At 35.7% G+C, this 12,844-nt stretch overlaps 1 protein-coding gene across 1 annotated transcript; it reads left to right on the top strand.

Moving 5' to 3' along the window:
• The first annotated feature begins 477 nt into the window (after positions 1 to 477).
• LOC141673955 (transcriptional repressor ILP1) lies at positions 478 to 6,924 on the top strand. The gene is made up of 6 exons (XM_074480683.1): positions 478 to 1,664; positions 3,111 to 3,278; positions 4,334 to 5,013; positions 5,374 to 5,635; positions 5,762 to 6,051; positions 6,569 to 6,924. Exons 1-6 carry the CDS (start codon positions 540 to 542, stop codon positions 6,759 to 6,761), a joined length of 2,718 nt encoding a protein of 905 aa, XP_074336784.1. The 5' UTR covers positions 478 to 539; the 3' UTR covers positions 6,762 to 6,924.
• The last annotated feature ends 5,920 nt before the right edge of the window (positions 6,925 to 12,844 follow it).

Below are 12,844 nucleotides of genomic sequence, written 5' to 3'. Positions count from 1 at the left end.
TTAAATAATAGATACGAAATATGATAAAAAAATATATGTTCACAACAATGAAAAAAAAGAGTATATATCAAACATATGATAAAATTGATTATATACATATTAAAAAAATTTATGATTTAAGATTATTTACATATTAATCTTAATTAATTTATGATATTATATTATATTATTTATCATACTAATGTTAACTAAATATTTAATTAACAAAATATTAAAACCGGATTATGATAATATATACATGTATATACATAATATTATATATATATAATATAGCGGTACGGTTAATTTCGGTTCGGTTTTGATTGAAAACCGGAACCAAAACCATACCGCTAATTCGGTTTTCTTCAGTTTTTTTAGCGGTTTGATTTTTTTTTGGTTTGATTTATTGATTTTTTCGGGTTATTTTTCCGGTTTCGGTTTTTTTCTGCTCACCCCTGTTTCCCGCACACTGTTTTTTTGCCCTTTTATCAATTTTTTCCAGTTACGATTACAAATAAACCATCAAAGACGATCTATAACACTACAAACACCCCTAAATCATGAGTAGCCGGAGCAGAAACTTCCGCCGCCGCACCTCCGAAGACGACCCCGACGACGAAGACACCAAAAAGCCCCAATTCCCCTCTAAACCCCCCTCTTCAACCACTCCTAAACCTAAAAAAACTCCCCAACAAACCCCCAAAAAGCTCCTCAGTTTCGCTGACGACGAAGATTCAGATGATTCTGCATTCACTCGTCCCTCTAAACCTACTACTTCCCAGCCTTCTAGATTCTCCAAGCCCTCGCCCTCTTCTTCCAATCATAAGCTCACAGCTGCCAAAGATCGAGTTCCGTTGCCGAAATCTTCGTTGGGTTCGAATGTGCAGCCTCAAGCAGGTACTTATACGAAAGAAGCTTTGTCGGAATTGCGTAAAAATACTAAAACTCTTGCTGTTAGTTCTAAGCCCCAGGCTGAGCCTGTTGTTATATTGAAAGGCTTAATTAAGCCTAAGAGTAATGATAATGATAATGATAGTGATGATTTGCGTGAAAAAGTAAGTGATTATGGTGATGAAGTAAGTGATGGGAGAGGTGGGGGTGGGCGGAAGGAAAGGGATAGGGAAGGTGGGTTGATTTTAGATAGGGCGGCGATTGCGGAGATTAAGGCGAAGAGGGAGAGGTTGAGGCAAGCGGGAGCGGTTGCGCCGGATTTTATAGCGCTTGATGGTGGGAGTAATCATGGTGAGGTTGAGGGGATGAGTGATGAGGAACCAGAGTTTCGAGGGAGGATTGCGATGTTTGGTGAGAGGAATGATAGTGGGAGGAAAGGTGTGTTTGAGGATACGGTTGATGTGGGGTTTAAGAGGGAGGTTGTTAGTGGGAGTGATGTTGATGATGAGGATGAGGAGGAGAAGATTTGGGAGGAAGAGCAGCTTAGGAAGGGGGTTGGGAGGAGAACGGATGATGGGGCTAGTAGGGTTGTTAGTAGTGTTGTTACTGCTGTTCAGCAACAGAATGTGATGTATCAGGCTGCACCGACTTCGTATCAGTCAAGTACTGCTGGTGGATTGAACATTGGAGGAGTGGGTGGCTCATTTCCGGGTATGGGTATGGATGTGTTATCGATATCACAGCAAGCCGAGTTATCTATGAAAGCGTTACATGAGAATGTGAGAAGACTCAAGGTTTGTGTTCTTGTCACTCTTTAGTGTATGTTTATTTGTCTTTTGTTGTGATATTGTTTTTCAACTGAAGCATGCCAATGTATTTTATGTTTGCGGTGCCGGCATCTTTTGACCAAAATTCTTGAAACTCCCAACAGCACCACGAAATGTAAAATTGTTTAACAAATAATTGTAAGAATCTACCTTATATGAATTCAAAGGGTAGAGGTTAGACTGATAGATGCTATGCTATGGGGACTCTTTATTTTACCTCAAGCACCTGTTTTGCGCGGCACTAGGACATGTACAGCATATCGACAACTTCATTTATGGCCAAAACATGCAATTTTTATTTTACAATATTGCCAGAGCCTTCACTTGGATGCGTATCTGTGTTGGTACTTCCAGCAGAGTCTAGTGCTATAGGTTATAACTTATAAGAGCTTGATATAGATCGGAAAACTACTGTACTCTAGATTGGGCACTTCAAACCCTCAATTTTTTTGGCAACAAGAAAGGATTACTCATTATCGTTTAAGCACAGAAGCATACATACATATATTTGTAAGTAACAAAGTTTTTACTTAGCAACACTATTTGTTCACCTGCTTAGATATATCTCCTTTGTCATAATAGTATGTGGCCATATTTGATATTCCCAGCATTCTCGTATAGTGTATTACACCTATCTATGCAGAACCTTAATAACTGTTGACCACGTGGCCAGACATTAAAACTACGAATCTATGATGGACCTAACATTTATGCTCTAATTGAATACTAATTTAGGAATGCACAAAGTGTCAAAGTACTATAGAAGTGATTTAGAACAGAGGACTGGTCCTCATAAAAAATGGCATTAAGAACCATCAACACCATTAACAGAAAATGCTGTCGTAAAGAACTCTGCAGATAGCACATCAGGACCTGGGATTTTTTTCCCTCTGTACCTTTTAAAGTTGACATAATATCTGCATCAGCGAATGGATTAACAAGATTCCCTGTTTGAGTTAAATTAAGTGAGGGAGTTGAATATTTTCAGGAAAACCTACCACTATAGTTTAAGCGCCAAAGATACTCTTGTGATTATCAACTCCAGTTGATCTCATTTTTTTGGCTCCAGTGGCACACCCTAATATGTTTTGATTTTAAGTACAAAGTAGAGTAGGTAGAAGATAATTGATACTAGTTATATACACCCAACTACAATTTAAATTGTTACTTTTAAACTTATTTTTAAACCAGTTAAATAAATGCACATGATATGGAAAAATAAGCGATAAAGTTTATGGAGATGTGTGGTCTAATGCAGTTTGACAATAGCACATTTGTGAATTCGTGCCAATGAATGTATTTGTATTACTTTTCTTTTCATTGTAGTTTGATCTATGTATAGTTTTGTCCAAAGTCCTACAAAAGTTTGAACCTAATATGTAGTTCATACTGTATATTTATACTTCTTTTCAGGAAACTCATGGAAGAACAGTGTCATCATTTACTAGAACAGATGAAAATTTGTCAGCCGCACTGTTGAAGGTCACTGAACTTGAAACTTCTCTATCTGCTGCTGGTGAGAAATTCATCTTTATGCAACAGCTTCGTGACTTTGTTTCGGTTATATGCGACTTTCTGCAGGTATGTATATGTATGATTAATGAAATTCTATAACTTTTCCATTCTTATATGTACACTAAACGTGTGTAATATATGCTTAACTGTTTCTATTTCTGAATGCTTCCCCAAATCTTTGTCTATATTGTATGCTGTTTACTTTCACTTGTGAGATTATTAAATTTAAAAGTCACTAGTAGTTGGAAGGAGGAGATAAGTTTTAATTTTATGCATGTTTTTTGAAATATAATCATACCTCGTCAATTTTATGTTAATACCTTTTTAATTCTATGGTAATTACATATGTTAAAATTTGTTAAAATACAGTTGAGAAACTTTTGACATACCTTGAGAGCTTAGAATAATTTTAAAAATATTTTATTTGTAAACATGAATTTAATCAAGAGCGTCAAATTGTTTTGGAGGGGAAATTGGTTGCGCAAATGTTAAAGGGTTTTTCTGACTTGAAAATTGGAGACATGCTTCTTTTGTAGTTCTTTACAAAGTGAAAGATTTGGTGTAACTTGTTTAAAATTGCACAACTAACTGAGCTGTTAATGTCTGCTAAAATAAAAATTGTGGGGATTTTTACATGGATTTTATTTTAATAAATATCAGATTTTTACAAAATAATTGAAAGAACTCGTCATCTGAAATAAAAGGTATAAATCGAATATGCAATGCAGAAGCAACATGTTTTTTCTCTCAAATGTATAGATGAACATGTCATATACTTGTATCAGTAGAGCTATGCTTTGGCTTATTTAACAAAGCTTGATGACAAATTAATAGAGTTTATATTGGAATGAGTAGATGTATTACATTTTAACGTCTATATTTTCATTGATCGTGGCTGAGATAGTAGTCCTGATAAAAAAACAAAATTCAGTACTTTAAAGTTCATTTTGGTTCATAATGTTCATCACATGTAGCTAACGGCGGACATTGCATTGCAATTTTTTCCCCAGAAAAAGTGTTTTGTATGCGCAATTTGTCTTTTTGTCTATAGTTTTTCCGTATTTATTGCTGTAGTTTCCTCTCTTATTGACATCAATTACGAATTGTTTTTTTTCCCCCAGGATAAAGCTCCTTATATCGAAGAACTTGAATTCCAGATGCAGAAGCTTCACGAAGAACGTGCAGCAGCTATAGTAGAAAGAAGAACAGCTGATGGCAACGATGAAATGATAGAGATTGAAGCAGCTGTCAGTGCAGCAATGTCAGTCATAAGTAGAGGAGGTGACAGTGCCTCAATGTTGGATGCAGCTACCATTGCAGCTCAAGCAGCATCTTCTGCCTCCAGAGAATCAAGGCTTCTTCCAGTGAAGCTCGATGAATTCGGTAGAGATGAGAACCTTCAGAAACGTATGGACATGACACGAAGAGCAGATGCCAGGCGTCGCAGAAAAGCTCGATCAGATTCCAAGAGACTATCATCCATGGAACATGATAGTCCAAATCAGCCAATTGAAGGAGAATCAAGTACTGATGAGAGCGATAGTGAGAGTGCTGCATACCAATCCAATCGTGACCAGCTGCTTCAGACTGCTGAACAGGTTTTTAGTGATGCATCTGAGGAATATTCTCAACTTTCGGTGGTGAAAGAAAAGTTTGAAAGATGGAAAAGAGATTATCCATCAAGCTACAATGATGCTTATATGTCCTTGAGTATACCAGCTATCTTCTCCCCATATGTAAGGTTGGAGCTTCTAAAGTGGGATCCACTTCATGAAGATTCAGATTTTATTGATACGAAGTGGTACGTAAGCTCTGCTCAAATTCCTTGAACCTCAGAGGAAGGCTTTCGTGCCTCTGCTCTTGTAGCCTACATTTTAGTGGGTGAGTAATTGCTGACATGGTGAAAGTTTCAACGATAAACTTGAACCTGTAATGGAAAAAATTAACATGAATTAATATCTGGTTGACTTTTTACCATCTTTTAACACTAGTCCCATTCTTCCTTTTTCTCATTTTCTGTCTTTTGGGTTCTTCCAGATGTTCTAATGTCCCTTCTATCTGTCTTGAGTTGAGAAGATATTTTTTTATGTGTCTGGATACGCTGATTGTCTGCTTTAGTTATGTAGTCTATACCCTTGGACTAAATTCTTCCACTTTGCAGGCATTCCTTGCTTTTTGATTACGGTGTTCAAGAAGACGATGCTGATGCTAACATTATACCTGAACTGGTGGAAAAGGTTGCAGTCCCTATTTTGCATCACCAATTATCACGTTGCTGGGACATACTTAGTACGCGTGAGACAGAGTATGCTGTTACAGCAACAAGCTTGGTCTTTAGATATGTTCCACTTTCAAGCAAGGCTCTTGGAGAATTAGTAGCTGCTCTTCGTGATCGACTGAGTAAAGCTGTATCTGAGCTGACGGTATAACTTCCAATCTGTTCTGCATATCGTATTTCTTTGTTTAGATTATAAAACTCGTGATATATCTATATTTAAATAATATTCATATATTTTTGACTCTTATACTTCAATTTTAATAATTATTAGGTGCCAAAATGGAACACACTTGTCATGAAGGCTGTGCCAAATTCAGCAAGAGTTGCAGCATATAAGTTTGGTGTTTCCGTACGCTTAATGAGAAATATTTGCTTATGGAATAAAGTTCTTTCAGTGGCTGTTCTGGAGAAGCTAGCACTTGATGATCTTTTGTCTGGAAAAATTCTTCCACATCTTCGAAGCATTCAGTCAAATGTTCATGATGCAGTGACAAGGACGGAGAGGATTGTTGCTTCGTTATGCGGGGTGTGGTCCGGTTCAAGTGTAACTGGGGAGAGAAGGTATTATTTTCAAAATCTGCTCTTTAATTACTGTATATTGCAGGATATCATTCTGGATTTAGTGACTTCATCTGATGCAAAATATTTCTTGGACTTCTGTAAATTATAAATATTGTAATGAGACATAGCCTGGTTTAAGCTGCCAGCAAGGCGAAGAGAATATTGGCTTTTTTTTCGGGGGGGCAATAACAAGAATGTGTGCTGTGTTTTTCCACTTCTATCTTTTCATGCATCCTGTTTATAGTGAGTTTTGATGACCAGATTGCTAGTAGTTTGCTTAGAGGCAGGTGATCTGTTTTTGGTGAGAACCTAGAATAAAACACTTATCACTTATATCTGCACAGACTTGGTTTTGTATCCTTCTGGTTCTGGTAAAACTTGAAAGTGAAATGGCAAGGGGGAAGCTACTTAATTATACAGTTTTCTTTAATATGATTGTTCACATCCTTGCACACTTCTATTGCAAATTTTTACAGAAGGTTTTTCAGGTTTTAATTGTTTATTTATTCCAATGCAGTTTAAAGCTGCAGCCACTGGTGGATTACTTGCTTGTACTTGGAAAGATACTGGAGAAGAAGCAAAATTCTGGTGGGATAGAAATGGGAACAAGTGGACTTGCTCGTCGATTGAAGAAGATGCTGGTTGAGCTCAATGAATATGACCATGCCAGGGCAATATCCAGAACTTTCAATCTCAAGGAGGCATTATGATTGTAGACGTGAGATCTTTAGTTTGTACTAAAAGTTGCAAGTTATTGCTGCTTGGATAGAGTTCAAGGTTGTAAAATCTTGTAGAATTTTGAAGATGATCCGGGATACTCCTACTAATTTATTTTGTTTTTATATAAAAAATGACAATTTTTCTGTTAACAAATTGTTAAATTGATCTGATGAATTTTTTAAAATTTTAAAAGATTATAGAATCGAAAGGACTTTCTTCGCAGTTAGTTGCTTGCAGGCGAATCAATCATCAATATTTCATACAATCAGCCGTCGGCTTCTTTCAACATATGCAGTTGCTTAAAGAAAGTTGGTAAAATAATGCCAGTTAGGGTTGCCGTTGTTTTCAGTTTGATAGTTATGAAAGAAATTTTAACTTATTTTGGATAGGATAAGAGATGAGACTAGCATGGATGCCCGCTTCGCGTGGTGTTGGTTATTTTAATAAATTCAGAGGACAATCAAGTGATTACACGTAACTACTTTTCCAGAATTAGGAGTTCGGATGCGTATTTTTTATTTTTATGAGGGTGCCCAGAAAACGGAAGAAGGTTAAATGAATGGGATTACATATTTGTGAAAACCGTTTAAAAAGGATTGAGTGTGACGATTTTGTATTTCTTCTTTTTTTTTTGCCGAATTACTCCCTCTTCTTTGTTATTTTCGGTCCGTAGTGGAACCTGATATCGAAATCAGTTGAAGATTTTAACATTACGTTGACGGTTTTCTCAGCTATAAAACTGTCTTAAGAATTATAGAGTAGTATTGGTAAACATAATATGGTAATGTCATAATGTGGTCCGTAGTACATGAATAATACAGAATGTAATTTAAGAGTCAAAGATTCGTACTTGAGAGGGTGCGTTCTTTACCCAGAACTATCAACTCATTCCTGTACAACAGGTAGCTTCTGCAAATAATAAATACATTTTCAAATTTAACTAAATCTAATTCCTAAGAAAAATAATCCGGTGGTGGTTGGAGATTTGAGACCGATTTCCCTTTGCAATGTTCTGATGAAGGTAATCACAAAAGTCATAGCAAATAGACTTAAGGAGTTAGTAGGAAGGGTTGTTTCTGATACTCTGCTTTTGTGTCGGGACGCTTGATATCAGATAACACCATGATTTCATCGAAGTTATGCATTATCTTAAGAGGAAAACGAGAGGGACAGAGGGTTATATGACTATTAAGTTAGATATGAGTAAGGCTTATGATCGAATTGAGTGGGATTTCTTGAAGAATATTTTGTTGAAGATGGGTTTTGATGACTGGTGGGTTCAACTAGTGCTTCGATGTGTTACAACAGTGTCTTACAATGTGGTACATAGGGAATATGAGATGGGTCCAATCCAGCCAAGTCGTGGAATTAGACAAGGGGATCCGCTCTCCCCTTATTTATTCATAATGTGTGCCGAGGGTTTATCATCTCTGATTCGTAAATACGAAAATAGAGGGTGGATTCATGGTATTAAAGTGTGTAGAAAGGCTCCTATAGTGTCACATATGTTATTTGCGGACGATAGTTATATTTATTGTAAGGCAGATGTACGAGAAGCAAATAAAATCAGAGAGTTGCTGCAAGAGTATGAGCAGGCGTCGGGGCAAAAGGTTAATATTGACAAGTCATCTGTATTTTTTAGCTCCAATGTCATAAGTTATAATAATTTTTTTGTGTGCCAAGCTTTGCAAATGATGGAGGCAGACAACCGATGCAAGTACCTGGGGCTACCAAACACGATGGGGAGAAATAAATCAGTAATTTTGGGGTTCCTGAAAGATAAAGTTCATGCTACAATTAAAACTTGGGATGGAAAGTACATTTCTAGAGCGGGGAAAGAGATTTTAATAAAGTCAGTTGCTCAAGCGCTCCCTTCATATGCCATGAGCGTTTTTTTATTGCCGTTCGAGATTACAAGGGAGATTGAGAAGTGTTTGTCGCAGTTTTGGTGGCATTCAGGACAGTCAACTGGTAAGGGCTTAAACTGGATGTCGTGGGAAAGAATGACAAAATATAAGGCAGCAGGAGGTCTTGGTTTTAGAAATTTCAGGGATTATAATCTAGCCATGCTAGGCAAGCAGGGGTGGAGGTTTCTTACCAATCCAGAAAGTCTTGTTTCGAAATTATATAAAGCTAGATATTTTGCGGATAAAGACTTTTTTAATGCTTCATTGGGGCATAATCCTAGCTTTATATGGAGAAGTATTTTTGAAGTAAAAAGTATTGTAGCAGCGGGTGACAGATGGAGGATTGGTCCAGGTACTCAAGTTAATATTACAGGACAACCATGGCTGGCAGATGATATTGATCCGTTTATCAATACTGTCTCGCATTCAGTTGATAACAGGTGTGTAGCTTCGTTGTTTTGTATGGATAGAAAAGAATGGGATGTTGAGGTGGTGAGGGATGTGTTTAATATGAGGGACCAAGAATGTATTTTTGATACGATCATTGAAGAAGATTTGGAAGAGGACGTATTATACTGGAAGATGGAACAATCGGGGGTTTACTCGGTTAAGAGCGCATATAATCATTTGTAGGTGCAGAAGGGTGCCTGGAGGGTGGATGAGAATGATGATATCTGGAAGAAGTTATGGAGTATTAAAGCCCCGCCAAAAGCTCTGAATCTGGTGTTGAGAGCGTTATCTAATATGCTCCCAACTCTGACACAGTTACAACAAAAGCATGTTGATGTTCAAAATCAATGCCCGTTTTGTAAGAATGATTATGAAACGATTTTTCATGTTCTGATAGCTTGTCCATTTTCAGTGCAGTGCTGGCAAGTTCTGGACCCTCGTCTCTCTTCAATTATGACAGTTGATTTTGCAGAATGGTTAAAGAATGCTTTTGGAATGTCTAATAAGAAGCAGGAAGCTTTAATTATTACTTTGTTCTGGATTTTGTGGCGGGCTCGGAATGATTTGATATGGAACCAGAAGTATCCTAAAATGTTGAAAGTAGTAGCAGATGCTAAGAAATACCTTGCACAATGGACTGCAGCCCAAGGTAGGTCAACCAGTGCTCTTATCACTCCAGAATATACAGGTGATGGAGCTCATTCTTGGGTAAAACCTCAACCGGATACAGTCAAGGTATCAGTAGATGATGCGGCTTTTTTTGCAGAAAGGGAGGAGTACGGGGTTGGGTTAATTGCTCGCGATTCTGAGGGCGAGTTGAGGCAAGCAGAAACAAAGCTTTTTAAGGGTATAGTATCGCCAGTAGTAGCCGAAGCAATGGCTATTAAAGAAGCCTTGAGCTGGATAGATCGCATGGGGTGGTCAAAGGTGTCTCTGGAATCTGACTGCTTAGTGGTCATTCAGGCTATTCGAAGCAAAGTAAAAATGAGATCATGTCTAGGTGGAATCATTGAGGAGTGTAGGTGGTATTTAAAGCGTTTAAACAAAGTTTCTTTGTATTTTGTTAAGCGATCTGCAAATACGGTAGCTCATACTCTTGCTAGAGCGTCGTATAAATATCCAGATCGTTGTTTTGATAGGTGGTCTGTACCTATTGAAGTTATGCATTGTATTGTGGCAGATTTGAATGTTTAATAAAATCTTGCTTTTCGTCAAAAAAAAATCTAATATAAGTCTATATATTGAAAGTGTTGAATAATTTGATTTCAATTTTAGTAATACGTAAAATGAATTGTTCCATAAGTCTATATATTGAAAGTGTTGAATAATTTTATTTCAATTTTAGTAATACGTAAAATAAATTGTTCCATAACTTCAACTTTTGCTTTAATAATATTGGACATATCATTTGCGGGAGATATATTCTATAATTAAACTTTTTTGGAAAAAAAGAAATAGTTCAAAATTAATTTACTTTGTATAGTTTAAGTTTATTTATTCAAAACAATTGACTCAGGTAATTGATAAACTATGTACGTACCTGATAAAATTTATTAGGTCATCGATATGTTTTTCACCTCCAAATTCCTAAAATTACATAACAATATCGTGTACTCATCATGTTAAGCAAATAGTAATTTACAAATTTACTATGTTTAACTTCTCTAACTTTCTTAAGAGCAAAATACCAATTTTAATATTCGGATGTCATTACCGATTGTAGTATTTGTTGTTACAATACTTTTTAGGTTAGTGCTTAATATAAATTAATTTGAATAATAATGTTTGTAAAACCTACTTTAAGGAGTTAATATGTAGATGTGAGTAAATAGTGCATTTTTTATCTGTTTCATTTTAAGTGAATAAATATATATCTTAATTTTTAAATATAATGGACGTTTGTAAGTTCTTTTTCGTTGTATAGTTTAAGTTCTTTTATTTTAAACCAATGATTAAGGTAGTTTAAAAACTATGTATGTTGCTTGATTATTTTTATTAGGTAATTTACTATTTAATTATTTTTAACTTCTATAGGTTGTTAAAGAATACATTTCCAAACTTAATATTCGGATTTCATTACTCTTTAGCAATTTAAAAAAAAATTAACAACGTAGGTGCAAATAATAATTGTTTATTACTATACGTAGTTCTTGAACAATGTATTGGTTTGGAAAAAAATTGAAAATTTTAAGTTGAAGATAATTGTTTAATAGCACTTTTTTTATTGTTATGGGAATTATGTGATTCTTTTGTAATAAGTCTTCATAATTTACATGATGTACTTACGTTACACCAACCAAATTACATGATTACAGTGTCGAAATAATTCCCCTTTTATGTATACAATATATACGTAATGAAGTACAATTAATGTTTCATTTTAAAAAATCTATATAAAATTTTAATCGTATATTGATTGACATACTATTTTTTTGACATAACTGGAGCCATCATTTGTGGTTTAAAAATAATGTAATCTATGTTTTTTGTAAAAATCAGATTTTTAATTTTTTTTCAATTAAACTCATAATTATGTATTTAAAATCAAAGTTATTATTATGTATTTAATTATTTATTAATACTTATTGGTTGAAGCGTTTTCATCTGCTACCTAACCATTTGTCGAAGAGACACGCCTGTTAGATACCGTGTCTTGGTGAACGAACAGACGGACCATTGCATGTGATACACCTGGACTATTCATCTCCCCCAAGACCTCTATTAAAGCAGACTGCATCTGATTAGAAACGGTTTATTCATCATCTCCTCTCACTCATATTACTATTTCTCTTCCGCTTCATTCAAGTTCAGATCAATCACATCAATGGCCTCGACTTCAAAGAACAGGTGATTCTCTTAACTCATGCATCTAGATACTTATGTGAATACTCCCATTTCTCTGAAATTTTACTCCCTTTATATGATTTTTTTTTGCGTTTGCTTACTGTTATATGATTTTCATATTATGCATGTCTTCTTCTTACTCACTTGCATATCTTCTACAACCTTTGTCCTCTTCTCACTTCCACACCCATATTTTATGTCCTCACTTTATGCCTCAACTTGTGTAGATTAATGGTTCATACCTTGTGTCAAATAAAGATTAACTTAGGCCTCTTATTAAAAATTTTATTCATGTGTTGTAAGTGCTAAATCGGGGGGTAAAAGTTTGTAGTTTTCCAGGGTTGGGTTCATTCACCAATACTTGTCAAATGATTTCTTTCCCTATTATTTCAACTGACTTATGACATTCTCATCTTTTCATTTCCTGTTATTACATTATTGGTGAACTTAGATTTGAATTTTTATATTTTACTCCTATGATATGGCCTTTTTTAATGTGTCATAACAGTGGTAGTAGTTCCGATGAGTGCAAAAGTGCCAGATATGAGAACCGGAGATTCATCAGGTCGGAGAATATGGAAAAGAGCATGACTAATCTTAATGTTAACCTGACAGCTGTGTCGAGGATGGTAGAGGAGCTGGGGGAGAGCCACATGCAGTTCACTGGGCACATGACGATGCAGCAGGAAGAGTTCAACAATAGGTTCAAGGCACAACAACACCTTCTGCTTGAGGAGATTAGGCTTCTGAGGATTGAGCATGGTGAGATCCGCATGAAGATGAATGAGTGGTTCTGAAGGCGTAAGAGTGTGGTTGGTTTTATGTTTGTTTCTATTTAATTACGTTATAATTACATTTTAATTTTTTGATGA

The sequence above is a fragment of the Apium graveolens genome, chromosome 1, assembly GCF_009905375.1.
Source record: "Apium graveolens cultivar Ventura chromosome 1, ASM990537v1, whole genome shotgun sequence".
Lineage (NCBI taxonomy): Eukaryota > Viridiplantae > Streptophyta > Magnoliopsida > Apiales > Apiaceae > Apium > Apium graveolens.
Note: the sequence above shows the minus strand (reverse complement) of the source record. Positions and strands in the feature narration are given on the sequence as shown.

Excerpts from the sequence above, each read along its gene's own strand:
- LOC141673955 (XM_074480683.1), top strand. The coding sequence starts at position 540 with ATGAGTAGCCGGAGCAGAAACTTCCGCCGCCGCACCTCCGAAGACGAC. Across the intron at positions 5,014-5,373 it reads GATTTTATTGATACGAAGTG|GCATTCCTTGCTTTTTGATT; the intron begins GTACGTAAGCTC and ends TCCACTTTGCAG. Across the intron at positions 5,636-5,761 it reads AAGCTGTATCTGAGCTGACG|GTGCCAAAATGGAACACACT; the intron begins GTATAACTTCCA and ends AATAATTATTAG.